The following is a 15,441-nucleotide window of genomic DNA, read 5'->3' as shown; positions in this document are numbered from 1 at the left end:
AAAATTGTAACATTAACGAGATTCACTTGCGCAGGTATCCGTCTGGAGCTGGTAGTCCCTTTTCGTCCCTGCAACCGAGCTTGAGCCCGAGCCACTGTACGGCCCTGCCTCCCGACCCTGCGGACATTCTGCACGCGAAAAAAGGTCAGTTTTCTTTACTCACATTACATACATTTTTTTTTTTTTCCCAAAAAGTGTTGATTCTTTTCCCATAAATTTTTCTTTTCGTCCAATGTGCCAATCATAAATGCGATACTTGAAAGAAAACTTAATCCCTCACGCAGTTAAAGATAACACTCGAGCGCCCTGTCACCAAAAAAGTGAGCTACGGTCCCTCGATCATCATGATTTTTCGTAACTTTAGCTGTAAAGCCCTTACCACCCACCAGTTATTAACATATCTATATTGTATATTTATACTGTCACTGCACGGGACAATCCAACTCTCAACACATTCACTAAAGGGCTTTTTCAATCGCCAACCAAAAGTATATCATACGAATAACAACAACAATCGCCTATATGCGATGGGGGGGGGATAGCCGGGATTCACGTACAGCAGCTGGCCCTTTCAGCTCTTTGGCGGGCGTTTCCAAATAATTCGTTAACCCTATCCTCCACCACCTACGCGCATATTCATACATTCATAATACCTCCTCTGACCGTAGCACATATAATAACATACGCTGGAAGGGAGGTATAGAAGCGCAAGGCTATATAGCGCCCCATACCGTGGGCTGGTTAAGGTCCGACGAGCGTTTGTTATCCATAGCCGGAACGAGGGAGCGCGTGTATATATATATATGTATACGGCACAAAGGCGGCCCGCAGTAGTAATACTACAGCAACATCCCCGGAGGAGAGTGGATGGGTAATCGCGCGTATGACCGCTGGTCTCTTGCTCGCGCCCCGCACGCGCTTTAATTAATTTATCCCACCCCGGACCACTTTGGGTGTGCCCGTGCGCGATTTACATGTACATGTGCTAATATCCGCGAGATGTATACGTACATATATATATACGAGCGTGGGCATATACTCTGTTGTGTGCAAAACGGGGGAGTAAGAGAGGGAGCTTTTGACGCGCCGCGATTGTTGGGTTATTATCGTCCGGTGGGAGGTTGTGTGGGTGTGCACGTGTATAGCTGGTGATGCATTTTATACCGCGCGCCAGAGGGTATTTGGTGCTGATAAGTGTGGATATGGGTGTCTCTCTTTTGTCTCTGGAGGGATTTTCTGGAATTGCGACGGCCGCGGATTCGATGACGCATATTGGAGATCGACGACCGGTTCGCGTGGAGGGATACGTTCATCGGAGCCGGATTTCAGCTGGTACACGGTTTTTACGTGAAATTTCGTTTTTTGTTTTTTTTTTTGTTTTTTTTTGTTGCGGTGTAGTAATTTCATTTTGCAACCAATAACACTTATTCGTCATAATACGCTAGTATAACGCCAGTACACGCCACCCACTCCACTGTTTTCTCGTTTTCGCACCCTCGCCGAATCAAAGTAAGCCTCTAATTCGTCGTCGATATGATCAGAGAGCCAGCCCGTCTTCCGTATATTCCATGCACTCCCTTCCCTTTGTGACTTTTATTTTGAGGTTGCGATGAAAGCGCCATGCGGGATCCCCCCTTTTACTGGAACAAATTCGAGACGGTCCCGTTGTGATTTCGTTTGTCGAGTCAATCAATGACTGCCAATTTTTCTTTGTTTTTTTTTTTTTTTTCTTCTTTTACACGAGACAAAAATTATTCCTAATCTCACATACATGGATTATGAAATGGTGGGCCACCACGACCCTTCTTTTCACAGATTCCCGTGTCGAACAGACAAGCATAAAAGCACTTCGACATCCATACCGATACAATCGGTGTACGTGCCGATCATTTTTATTTTCTCAAAAATTTACATCATTTATTTATAACGCCGGTAATCCTCGCTCGGACTACTTGTCAACGTGGCAGTAGAATGTGCACGTGGCATAAAACTATACAAGCAAAACCGTACAATATAATAGTATACATCCAGCAGACTCAGCTCTTCCTTTGGCGGCGCACATCAAACGCGAAATTTCTTTCTCCTCGACGCGACACTTTCCCTTTCTCTCCCTCGCGTGTTATACGCACACACTCGTCCGCTCTCTCTCTCTCTTTAGCAGCACATAGACCGAGTGTCGCGAGCAGCCCCGCACCCTCTCGAGAGAGAAAAAGATCTTCTCGCGCCGCAAGGGCTCTGCCGCGTGCACGCCACAGTGTGTGTATGCACGGCGTTAAAAATACCCCACGACGAGGCTCGGTGTAATTTTAGCGCGATAATCGATCTTGGCGATATCCACCAGCTCGGCTCTCTCTCTATGATGATCATGATGATAATATTGCGCTTATACGTATAAGAGATAATACCATTACATCGTGCCTATATGGAGCGCGCGCGTGTTTTTTTTTTTTTTTTTTTTTTTTTTTTTTTTTTTTTTTATATATACTTGGGAGTGACCCGATAATGTTTTACCATCGATGTACTTTCTGTTTTTTCGTACGCCACACTTGACAGATAACTTACGTATCACCGGGTCCATCGAATCGCTTACCAACCGGATACGTCCAGCCAAAGTACGTCGATCTTACAGCGACACGCACAAACAAAATCCACCCACGCGCGCGTCAAAACCTATATGTATTATTTCCCGATATCTACAATACCCCCGCAACTTTCCACCTCTGACCCCCCTTCCCCTCCCCCACCCCCTATAATTTAGCATCAAAAGAAAAACAAGAGATATGGGGGATTGAGGGGCCAAAGGAACCGAGCTATTCGTGTATTCCGCACGACGAGGAGACCGCACGCGCGCAATCAAATATGGTAACTTTGCCGGCCGCTCGAGCGCACGGCCCGCAGGCCCTCGGGGCCGGATTATTTTTGCGGGAGGGTAGACTGCAGGGGCTCCGGCGCCAGCGTTTATAGGATAAGCTCGGCTACCAAACACGTTAAGCGCTCCGGAGGGGCTCTCTCTCTTCATATACATTTCTGATGCTGCTCCTTGTTTGCTCGACTGAGCCTTCCTCCCCCTCCTTTTTTTTTTTTTTTTTTTTTTTTTTTTTCATCCATACGTACATGTTTTTTACCAATCTCTGCCCTCTGCTTTAATATTTTCTTCGTAATTAGGTTTTTCCCTCCCCCGTTTTATCTTTTCTTTTTGTGTTCATCCGAAATGTCGTACCTTTTCCAAATTCAGTCACGCTGGGGAAATAACCTTGCGCATCCTTTATTCGTCAGTCATCACTTGTGACATGTTATACGACCGTGAAAAAAAAAAAAAAAAAAAAAAAAAGAAAAAAAAATCACAAGTACACGCGTGTAGCGCCCGCGGGTTCGGCTGTTCGTGAACGGTAGCAGTAACGGAGGAGGTGGAGGCATAGTGCCTTTGGGGTAAAAGCCGTGCCGTAAAGCGAAAGCAGATTACGGCGCAATCATCGCGCCGGGACTTGGACTCGGTTCTCCCTGCGGGTCTGGAACGGGACCCTCACCCCCCTCCCTTTCTTATTGGAGGATCCTTGGGTTCTTGGCGTCTTGTATTTTCGAGGAACTTGTATCATCAGCATCGAGGGTTTATTTATCCGTTGGGTGGTGAGGGGGGGTTGTATAATCTACAACGGCAGTGGGTGGGTGGTTTTTACACTTGTACGTAACTGCATGATTTGGGGTGAAATTTAGGGGTGTCAATTGCAACAAAATTATTTAAAAACAAAAGCATCACATGAAGCCTGCATTGGAGTAGTTCAGAGAGAGTATATAGACCCAAGGTCTTACTGAATCGTGGATCGTGGCTACAGGTTCGAGACAATCATAATCTGGTTGTACAAATAAGTTACGTGTGTAAAAGGACTTTGATAGCATCTAGCACCTGAAATAATGAGGACTTAAATAATCAATATCAATTAGTTGGTTTACACAATACTGTCTTTTTTTTTTTTTTTTTTTTTTTTTTTCGTTACTTTTGTTGACGTAAAAACAAAATAAAATGATAATAATTTAAAAAAAAGATCCTTTTACGAGAGCGAGTCGGGCCCTCGCGAAAACAAAAAGCAAAGTGATCAATATGAAAAAGTGCAAGGAGAAAAATTCGCGAGCTCCAAAAACGAAACAATGGCAGCTGGCCGGGGAAAGGAGACATCGGCGAAAAAAGCCGAGCCACGGGAGCGTCTCTCTTTCCTCGTCATTGGCACAAAGAGTGTGTAAGCTCGACGTGGAAAAGAGCACGCGGATGTATGAAAAAAAAAAAAAAAGCTAAAAGCTGCCATCAACCGTACACGCAGCTCAGGTCGTCGACAATGACTCTCCTCCAGAGAGACGTACGGAAGAGACATTCGCGCCGTTGTTTCGAATGCAGGGGCTCCCCGTGTGCATATTTTTTGTCGTAGCCCCGCGTAGGGGGTTGCAAAGGTGGACTCTTTCTCCGGGTAAGAAGGCATAGCAGCAGGAGGAAAAAAAAAGAAAAAAAAGAAAAAGAAAAATAAACGCAACCAAAGGCGGGAAAGAAAGAGCCAAAGGGTCTCATTGTTTTTTTTCTCATCCGCGTCTCTTCTACTATACTCCCCTTTCTTTTGCCTCGCATTATGCCCCGCTCTCCTTCTCTCCCGTATACGCGTGTATCGCTATGAATGCAAGCTCCTTTCGACAATTTCAATAACGCTGACGCTGATGGCGTACGTACACGCGCGCGCGCGCGAAAGGTAAGCGATCGGGGAAAGGAGTCGAGATTTTTTTTTTTTTTTTTTTTTTTTTTTTTCAGCCCCGCATATACAGCATACATGGTGCACGAAATGGAGAGTCTTCCTTTTATCGTATAGGCAAAGTTTTTCGGCGGAGGATATATCAAAAGCACCTCCCACCCTCCAGCCTTTTTTTACGGCAAGGCGTTCTCCCCACCCCTCGCCCTCTCTTCTATTATTACAAGAGATTAAACGAAGAGTTATGGAATTTTTTAATACGATCCTTTGGCCCCCTCCGTCGAGTTTCCTCGGCGGCGCGTATACTCTTTCAACCTGCTCCGACTTTTTTCCTTTTTGTTTGCTCCAAAGTTACGGATTCCGGTGCTGAGGGGGGTAGGGGTGGCAAGGAACTTTAACACAATCATGGGAAAATGATTAACTTTTTTAATTAACCTTCTCTTTTCCTTTCGTATACCAGTGTTGACGAGCAAAGACATGGATAGTGCCACCATCCTCCCCCCCCCCCCCCGACATAACGTGGAAGGCAGGGTTGTGTTTTCGTAAAAATCCGGGCGTAGCGGAGCGTGAAAGCCAAGATCGGCGTCCGCCCACGAGCAAAGGTCCCGAGACGCTCGGCAAAAAGCTCGCGTAACTACACACGGCGTGGCCGTCCTCCGAGGAATAGACATACCTGCACACCTCCTCGTACTCGCGATTTTTCCCGCCCACTGCAGTTTTTCTCTCTCTCTTGTTTCCTTTTGCCTGCTATTGCACACCTCCTCGCGTAAGAGCGAATCGGAGACAATGACGCGCGCGCCCCGCGAGGCCGTTCCTTCGAGAAATCTACTTTGGCGTGACGTGGGTTGGCGGAGGTGATGATGGCTTTTCATCAAGGTTTTCTTGCGGGAATATACAGTGATGTGGATTTTTTGTTGATCTCTCGTCACTCCTTTGCACACACGATCCGGGGTATAAACGTAAAGTGGAGAGACAGAGGACTTTGGACAATGTTCCTCGAGGTATTTATTTGAGCAGCCCGACCGCAAAAACCTTCGTGCCCCCATTTATACACTTACACCAAAAAGCATCCCCCAAGTCTATTGTAACTACTTGCGTTATACCCATGACTATATACATACATACCCTATAGATCATTCGCAGATGGAGCTTCAGACCCCTGGGTTGATAATTAATAGCTGATAAGCTCCGCCATCGGCGTGTCCTTTGGGGCATACGCGCGTTCTCGTTTTTCCCCGCTCGACTGTGCCCTTGGATCACAAATTTCGTGGTGGCGACGAAAACCCGAGGTATATCTGTATGCACCATCGGGGGATGGGGGTATCCCAATACGTTGTGGGTACATGTACCGTATATACGCGTATGCATTGGAGCTTCGCAGGTCAGTGGGCTGTCGTATTAGGTCGCGTCACATTCTACGGGCCGAGCGAGTGTCAGGGCGCTGCTCGACCTTATCGGCCTCGTCAATCTCCGGTGCTGTCTGACCTCCCGCCCGAGCTCGGGTTACTACGTATATATTATATACTATGCATCACCGACAATCTCATCGCATGAGCTGCACACACACACTTGTCTCTCTCTCTCTCTCTCTCTCTCTCTCTCTTGGATATATTTATATTATGTGCGTTTTTGTACACGAGACGCAGGTTACTTGCTTTTATTACTCCCTTCGTTGTTATTCCTTCCCCGCGAGTCTTATACGCACATCATATATATTATATACTGTATACGTGATGGTGTGTACGCACATCAGATAAATATGGTTTGCTTTCCGTGGATCGGCCGATGGTTACCTATATACCTACCTTTGGAGACTTGAAAAGCCAACTGATTCGTATCTTTGGCGAACAAAACTCACCTCGAGGGCTGTTATATACACTTTCGAGTACACCTATATAGTACACACTATGGGTATAATATATAACGCGCCATTATGTAGTTTATCGCGGTCGATCGAGTCTATATTATATATATATGCCTGCGTATAACGTGCAAGATGGGTTTATATACCCTATTATTACGGATTGTAAGCTCAGTAGTGGCTTATTTAGTGGTTTATGGGATGTACGGACGTGTAATTTTATACTCTCATGTGGGGGGATATTTTGCTTTCGAGGCTTATCGAGTTTTGACACACCCGTGCTAATGACAACTCGAAGCCATTGGAGCTAATTTACAGGAATTAAATTCTTTGGCAATTGTTTTTTTTTTTTTTTTTTTTTTTTTTTTTTTTTTTTTTTTTTTTTTTTTTTTTTTTTTTACTCAAAGTTGTCCAAACTACAATATTTATAACTCTGAGAGTATGCGCGTGAGCGTCGATCAAAGGAAAAAAAAATGTATCCCACATTGACGTACAAATAAATATTCCCGATCGAAAAGCTGTACAGGTGCAGGGCGTATCGGCACGCGAGAGGCTTATTGTGTCGTACGTGATACCGAAGAACCCTCACGGGCGAGAAACCGCGAACGTGAATCCGATCTCTCGCGTATGTAATACGCAAAAGAATATACAACAAAAAGCTTATAAACAAATATTGTATTTGTAACAAGCACACGTGCCATAACGGCCTTTTTATTTGACCTTTCCCAAAGTGTGTGTGTGTGTGTGTGTGTGTGTTATACCTACACTGTACCCAAGTGCGCATTGCATCTGCTGGCTTATGTGTACGTGTATAACGGAAATATGCCCATGTGCGAGCTTATAATGCATCGAGAGCAGTATGTGTGAGCATTTAGCCTATGCCCGTGTTATGCCGGCAAAATCCTCGTGTAATCGGCTTTGTAATCGGCACAGGCATATATACGTGGACGCTCGGCCAAAAAGCGGAATCGGTGGACGCGGAAACACCCCGCGAGGATTAATTCTTCTCCGCTGTGCCCATTGTCCGTCCTGGCTGCCTATATATAATAATAATACAAACTGCAGCGTTGCTGTTACAGTTGCATTCGGCTTATTTTTTTTCCCCACCATTTTATATATTATTTCGACGTTTTCGCGCGATTGGTTTGACATTTATTTTTCCTATGTATGTATATAGGCTGGGTATTTCGCTCTCCATCCCTCTTTTTTTTTCTCGTCGATATAGATCTTTTTGTTGAAAATACTTTGTCTCTGTTGAGAAGAGGACAATGGACAATCGTCATTGATCCGTCTGTTATTATTTCGTCGAGGCATCGAATAATATCGTTTTTGCGTGCAATCGTTATCACGAAACCTTTTTAATTGTCTTGGGCAGCGTAACGGTTACATATCATGGTCTTGTGCAGAGTAGCCATCCGAAATCATACCGTATTATTGATTTGTTGTTTCTCGAAATTCTGGAAAATAATCCGATGGATAAAATAATTTTAAAAAAAGATTCAATTATCGAGTTGTTTTATAAAAAAAATGAAAAAAAATTTTTTCATCATTTCTGATGGTCGCAAGTTCTATTTTTGGGGCTCGAATCTGTGAACTATATACGTACGATTTTTCTTTTACCAGCAGGTCTATCGAACCGATGATGTTCAAACGTATACATACCAAGAGGTCTATTGTACCAAACACTATGATATAACATTCAAGTACACTCCTCCTCTTACAAACCATATCCATCACCTTAATGCAGGTACAACGGGACAGGCCACACGCGCGCAGGACTTGCGGTTTACCGGATCGTTACACGACCAAAGCACAAGCCAACAGAACGCGGGGCCCTTTGGCGCAAAAGTGTCATTTCTCGGGGACCGCGGCTGCGGCACGCACCTCTCCTTCACGTATATATGCACGCATGCAATATAAAATATAATACATATTATAACGCAATACAGGTACTTTCGAGGCTCGGGTTACGCGGCCACGAACGCCGGTGACCAGGATAATAAAAAAAAAAAAAAAAAACTCAAGCGTGCATAATCGGGAATTCCGCGAATTCTCCCCCACTGATTGCTCCGATCGTGCGTATTATACTCTTTTTTCCCTCTCTGTCTCTCTTTGCCTCGCATGTATGTATTTAATATAATACTGCAGTCGGGGCGCCGCGACAACAACTTGTCATCGACTTTGCGTATACATAACGAGCGAGAAAAGGAGCGAGGGGGAGGGGGGCTGATTTTATCGGTCGACCCAAATAACGACGAGGGTATGTCGTTGTACGCCCGATGGGGTATCGATGTTGGGCTCGTGCGATACAGGCACACATTTATATTTTGCACTTTAATCACGGCTGCCGGGGGAGAAATTCGTGTCGAAACGTCTCGAGTGGCTTTTTTCATTGTTTAAATTTTCGTGCGCTACGCGGGAGCGAAATTTTACGTGAAAAATCGCCAAATAAACGCTTTGGCTGTTCCATCGTCACCCTCCACGTAGCTCCGACGAAGCGTCTCAAAGACACGCTTCATATGTACGGGAAGGGAGTGCGAAGAAAAATGACTGTAGTAGCTCTCTTTCGGAGATGTACACGCGAGCAAAGCCCTCGAGACAATGGATGTGTGTATACATGTATAGGTGCGAAGGAAGGACGTAGAATCAAACGGAAGCTTCGATTTAGACGTGTGTACCATTGCCATTGGAGAGGCTTCGAGATCCTTTCGTCAAACGAGCGCCCGCATATTGGTAGCTCCGTTTTTTCTCCCCCTTTCGACGAGATCCTCTTGTACAGGGTGCCCTTTGTCGAGGGGCATTTTTCCAACGGGCGAGAGTGTCAATCGAACAATCATTATAAGCCTCAGAGTTTTATTCTCCGAGCACTTATCGGCAATAATAAATTCTATTAGGATACTTCCTTTTGAATACTTTTATTTTTCATTGAGTGTCAAACTACATATTATGCCCATTGGAAAAAGTTGAACCTGTTTGGATATAGTCTAGAAATATAGCTCCTCGTGGTCGTGCCTCGCGTGCAGAATGTAATTTCCCTTGGCTCGGGTGTAGCAGCTTTTATAATTTACCCGTGAGTTTCAGCATATACCGTGAAAAAATCAACTGCACCAGCAGTGCACGCGGGCCGCGCGTAAGAGGGTTCAACAATGCCAAGAGAGAGACGAGCCGAATCTGAACTTTGATTGCAAGGGTGAGGGGGTAGTGTACGTATAGAGACGAAAAAAAAAAAAAAAAAAAAAAAAAAAAAAGGAGAGAGCTCGACTCGAGAAATTCCCACCTATGTGTGTAGCGCGCGCGTACCTGCAGATGCCGGCGGCCTCCCGCTATTTTCTTAATCTCGCGAGGGGCCGGCCACGGGAGGGGGTTGAAACAAATGGCACGGGAGCGAACGACGGGACATCGGAGGGCACAACGAAGCCACCCGGGGAGCCGTGTCGTCGCGGAGATGAGACGACGGCGATTAAAAACGGGGTAGTTGGGCGCGTATAATACCTACGAGGGGAAACGCGAGAGGCTATGTATACGGTATACTTGGGTGTACCTACGCTCTTGGATGTCTAATGGGTGCCAGATGTTGCGCGATGTGGAGAAACTTTTTTTTTTCCGACGATGGGACTTTTTTTATTGTTTTATGAAAAATGTTGTCATTTCGAGTTAACGGTATGTAGACAGTTGACGATGAAAGTATCGTATTCTTCATAAACTATTTCACTTGATAATTTGACCTAGGAATTGACGATTATTATCAAAATAGGTATACAAAAAAAAAAAAAAAAAAAAAAAACACATGAAACTGAGCATTTTACCACATCCGTTCTCACGAAAAAAACAAACCTTTCGTTCGGGTGTATACGCGTATACTTGCTTTTTAAAGTCGAGCGGCCACTCACGGCATCATGTGGTGCCAACTTGACTCACGCAGAGATTCCCAAGGGAAAGAGCTTCACATGTTTTGAAATACATTCCCTTGTACCCTTTAGGTTTTTCACGAAACGAACGCGCGTACGACAGGTGCCAAGTACCAAAGTACCGTAAAAATGATAAAAAAATTTAAAAAAAAGTAAGCACTGTGTTTGCAGTGAAGTCGTTACAAGAGAATATAAGTGGGTAACTTGATATAGTTGGTAATTGCGATTAATCAAAGCTAAAACTAACTGGGGATAGGATAAAGTAGCGCGCAAAAGGAGAACAAAAACAATTAAAACCACCCGATTAAACGTCAATTATACTCGAGATTAGTGCCAAGAGATCACGGTGCTAATTGTACATATATAAAAATATATCCAACGCGAGTGTAAAGCCAAGCACACATTTGTACACAAGCGGCCTGTAAATTACCAAGTGTGGGGGCAAACTGTTGAAAGGCGCGCGGTTCGCTCAAACGCACTGCCTTCGACAGTTGCCAGTCTGCTTATGAATTTCTAATTTTCTCGAATTTCGACATACGAAACTTCCGCTTGACACACCGTTTGATCCTTATCACGTATAAAGTTACCTTCCCCACCATCGTTATTTAAACACAAGAGAGAGAGAGAGAGAGAGAAAAACACGAGCGTAATTTTTCATCGCCGTCCTCATAATTAATTCTTCTTTTTTTTCTCCCTCCCCCCCCTCCGTCTTTGATCGCGATTATCTGCGGTGTATTAATCAACGACGCCACGAGAGGCTGGCCTTCGTGAAAAACGAGAACACAATCGTCGAGCGGACAATTTCGATCTCAATCTCGGGGCTCCTGCTGCCGCTCACCGGGACGTGTAACCAATGCCGAGAGATCTATTTTCATACAATGGATCGTAGGTATACCTAATTTTTTCTTCGCTTCCCTCCTTCTCTCATAGATATACATACACACACACCTACTCTATGAATTCTCATGGCTTCTGGTTTCAATTTACAAGCATAACATGTGTGTGGGAGAACAATCCTTTGTTTATTACTTTTTTTTTTTTTTTTTAAATCATCCTCCGTGGATATTTTAAATGGATCAAACATCCAACGAAATAGTATCATGTGAAAATATGAATATGCACGTCTGTATATACCTGCGAGCCTTGTTTTCGGACACCTACGCAAAAGCTCCATCCACCCCCGGAGTTTTCAATCCGGCGCCGGCCGGCTGTAGGTCCTCCCATTGGCCGAGCGTCGTACACCCTCTCCGCGCCGCGCGAGGTATTTTCACTCCCTCTTTTGTACGTATATGTATATACGCGCACGTGCGCTCGGTCAGGATATTAATTTTTCCGGAAGTCGGCTCCCATGGCTCTTTCGATCCGGAATTTTTCCCCCTCGGACTTTTCCTTGCCCTCCGTCCTTTTCTTTTTCTTCTCTCTCCCATATCTCCTTTTTCCATCGAAGGCACTGGATTTCATTTAAAAACAAAAAAAAAAAACACCATCCCCCGAGGAAAAAGAGAGCTTGCATGCGATAAAGATCCGCCCGTACATATATATAGAATCGGATTTTTCTTTCCAATATACGGAGCTTTGGCGTCTCGATTAGTTCGGTGGGCGCGCAATCGATTAATTACACGCGCTGATTGCAACAATCAAGTTATATCATCGATGAGCCGGAAAATTGCGCGCGTGACTATATGTGTGTGTGTGTGTTATGCGCGGCCACTGTAATTAAACCACCGAAATTCCAGGTTACCGTGTACGGTTGAGTATCCTTGTATATGCACGTCACGGGGACAAATCGTACAAATGCGTTTGATAAATTCAAAAGGACGATTTCGAAAAAATCCGATGAGAGGAAGTTTGAAGAAAAAAAAAAGTGACAAGAGGCGGAAGAGATGCTCCCTCCCGTATATAGGAGTACGTACATACACACACAGAGTCCTCCGCAAGTTGTCCCGGAAGCGAGAGCCCAGCCAGCCGTAAGTTTTGCGGTTCCCTCGGACGCCGGTCAGTCGAGCCGGAAGCCCACACATGCGCGCGCGAGGGGCTGGTCAGCGCGGCGCCGATATTTAATTGGTAGAATGTGTGTGTGTGTGTATATATATACCAGCGTGGCCGTGCGCGCTCTTGGACAGATTTAATTATCCCGGTCGATTGGCCTTCACCCCCTACCCCTGAGCTATACGGTGGAGCCGCTTGAATCGACGGCTTTGAAGTCCAAGCGATATGACGACCGATTTGCGCGCAAATCATATACCTCCACCCCCCCCCCGCGTCCATTGTGGATTACTTTTCTCATTACGTGCGCTTATTAAGCTATTATCGGGCTCTGCGTGTGGGTTTTTAGGAGAAACAGAAAAAAAAAAAAAAAAAATTAATTTTCATTAGCGCCGGTGCAGGTGTTGGGCCGTGTGATTAAACATATGTTATCGTGCACTGGTTGAGGTATCGAGTTGCCGAAAAGGCAAATTTCATCCGTGAATGAAACAAAAATTGGGTTGAACGATTCGTCGATCATCGGGCGAAAAAAAACAAAGTTTTCACTCGACCGTAGTTTCATTTCGTCCGCTGGTACAAACCCACGTATACGTGTAACAACGCCTCGGAGCTGGTACGTGTACATAAGTTGGTCGCAAAAATCGAAGGAGAAGGATGAGGCAGTTTCCCCCTGGATACCCATATATATACGTATACGACTCACGAAGTGCGCGGGGCTGATATTAAATTTCTGGAATTTTGCGGCGTCGCGCGGTTGTATATACCAACCACCCCCCTTTGGCTCTCCGAGCTTCGCGCGCGCGTGTGTGGGTACCTCCTTTATTTGCGGAATGCACGCGTATATTCCAAATTTTGCAAATTCCATAAAAACTGTTTCACGCAACTCTTTCCTTTATATAATTGTGGCACCCCTTACATGCGTGGATACACATAGGTGAAACAACTGTGCCCCGATACCGCGACGCATTCGCATTTTTTGTGAAAAAAAAAAAAAAAAAAAAAAAAAAATCTTATTCCCACGCGGCTCTCACCTCCTTCCACGAGCCAGTCTTTTATGTACCTGTATATACGTACATCTTACGTTTTCGTGGTTTACATGTATATACATATAATCGCTCGCACGCGCTTCCACCGCATCATGGTATTGCCTCACGACGCGCGACGACCAATGCATTCGTAAAACATATTGCATGGAGCTTGGATGATGGCGCTGCACCGTCGTTATTGATTGGAAAGTCATTAAAAAAAAAGTAGAAAAAAACATTCGATGTATACTTTTCTTTTTATTATGCACTACTGTATGCCTCTATGAGAGTAAACAATAAACATGAATGTACAGCATTTACAACGCGACAGTGAGGAAGGTGGAAGGGGGGGGGGAGAAAACAAGGAAAACAGATGGACTCGGCGGGAGCAGCTTCCCCGGGAGCCACACTCGGAGAGGGAGGCTGATCTAAGGCAGAGCGAGGATGAACCTCTCCTGGGGGGCCGCTGGTACCCGGTAGTCGGCCGTAAAGGCGGCGTAACCGGAGCTGAGGGGCACGACGGGCTGCGGGGCGTCGTGCTGGATCTGGAGCTGAGCGAGGGGCTTTACGTCGACCTTGGGCGCGTCCACCAGCTTCTCGGGCCGCCTCTCGTGCATCGTGGCCGTGAGGGTGTTCGGGGCTAGCTCCTCGGCGAGGGAGGTCACGCCGCCGCCCAGCGTAAGGGCGCCCGGGGTGACCTCGAGCTTCTGGAGGGGCGAGTAAGCGTAGATGGGCCCGCGGAGGGGCTCGACGTTCTCCGCCCGGATTTTCGCGAAGTAACGCATGGCCTCCACGTCCTGCCGGCTGACGTAGCGCACGCGCTGCAATCGGCCGTCCGGCAGGGCCACGTAGTACTCGCCCCGCTCCTGCTGGTCCTGCTGCTGGCGGGGCGCCGCGGCGTCGTCCTGGCCCTCGTTGAGCTCTGCCTCGTCCTCATCGAACTCGCTCGCGGAGCTCGGGGACACGGCGGACTGAACGGAGAGAAACCAATGGCATTGTGTTAGTCGTTGTTTGAACACGTCAACGATTGATATGGACTGCACTGACCTCGGACTCGGCGAGCGGGCCGACGGTGGTGGGCTCTTCGATGTCCTGGGTGGACTCGGTGCGAAACTCGGGGGCGCCGTACTGCGACTGGGGTTGGCTATTGTACTGCTGCTGTTGGGGTTGTCTGTACTGTTGTTGGGGCGCACCGTACTGTTGTTGGGGTTGGGTGTACTGCTGCTGTCCTCCAAACTGGGGCTTGAAGACCGACACCTGGGGCTGGCTGGGGGTACTGTACTGCTGCTTGGCCGATTTGGGCGGACCGTACTGTGGCCTGGGAGGGCTGTACTGCTGCTGGGCAGGTGCTCCGTAAGCGTTGTCGACTTGAGGTGATGCCTGCTGCTGGCGCTCGGGGAGGTTGAAGGCTGGACCCTCGGGTCTCCAGCCTCGGGCGGGGTACGGGCCCGGAGCTGCCTGGACCTGTTCTTCCTGCCGACGGGCAAAGAAGTATCGTTGCTGCTGTTGCTGTTGTGGTTGGTAAAGTGGCGGCTCGGCGAACGCCACTGCCGCGAATAGAGCGAGACCAAGGAATACCTGTCGAGTAAAGATGGAGGACCAAATTTTATTTATTACGTATTGAAATTTAAAAAAAAAACGATACTGAACAAAATCTTTATTTTATTTACGTCTAGTGTAGGGGACACTTTACACGTAATAAAATTCAATGCGAGTCAATACCGATAAACTTCTCAACATTGTGAAATTTTTCATCCAAACTATACTGTACGTCACTTTTATTGTCACGACGACGTACTACACATGCGTACAACGTAACGATTGCGTGTGTAGGAATACAATACCTTCATGTTGCGTGCTGCTCGCCAAGTAATCGTCGTCTGGACACTGCAGATCACGTATCGTTTGTGTTGTCCGAAAGCGACTGATTG

General features: G+C 46.3%; 2 protein-coding genes across 2 annotated transcripts in view; one reads left to right on the top strand and one right to left on the bottom strand.

The window, feature by feature from the left end:
• The window catches only part of LOC106639837 (paired box protein Pax-6), a 127,608-nt gene that overhangs the window by 90,299 nt on the left and 21,868 nt on the right, over positions 1–15,441 (top strand). The window contains exon 6 of the mRNA XM_089596172.1: positions 35–144. Coding sequence (XP_089452298.1) covers positions 35–144 — 110 coding nt within the window. The remainder of the gene's footprint in view (positions 1–34; positions 145–15,441) is intronic.
• LOC106639882 (uncharacterized) lies at positions 13,864–15,360 on the bottom strand. The gene is made up of 3 exons (XM_014353692.3): positions 15,355–15,360; positions 14,558–15,088; positions 13,864–14,481 (listed from the first exon to the last, which is right to left on the bottom strand). The coding sequence occupies exons 1-3, from the start codon at positions 15,358–15,360 to the stop codon at positions 13,939–13,941; spliced, it is 1,080 nt and encodes a 359-aa protein (XP_014209178.2). The 3' UTR covers positions 13,864–13,938.

Source organism: Copidosoma floridanum, unplaced genomic scaffold (assembly GCF_036245765.1).
Source record: "Copidosoma floridanum isolate Cflo_tuat_1 unplaced genomic scaffold, Cflo_Japanese_pri ptg000030l, whole genome shotgun sequence".
Lineage (NCBI taxonomy): Eukaryota > Metazoa > Arthropoda > Insecta > Hymenoptera > Encyrtidae > Copidosoma > Copidosoma floridanum.
The sequence above is the reverse complement of the archived record's forward strand: the minus strand, read 5'-3'. Positions and strand labels throughout refer to the sequence as shown.

Bases quoted from the DNA above. Each gene is read 5' to 3' on its own strand.
- LOC106639882 (XM_014353692.3), bottom strand. The intron at 14,482-14,557 runs GTCAGTGCAGTC...CTCTCCGTTCAG, and splicing joins GCCCGCTCGCCGAGTCCGAG to TCCGCCGTGTCCCCGAGCTC.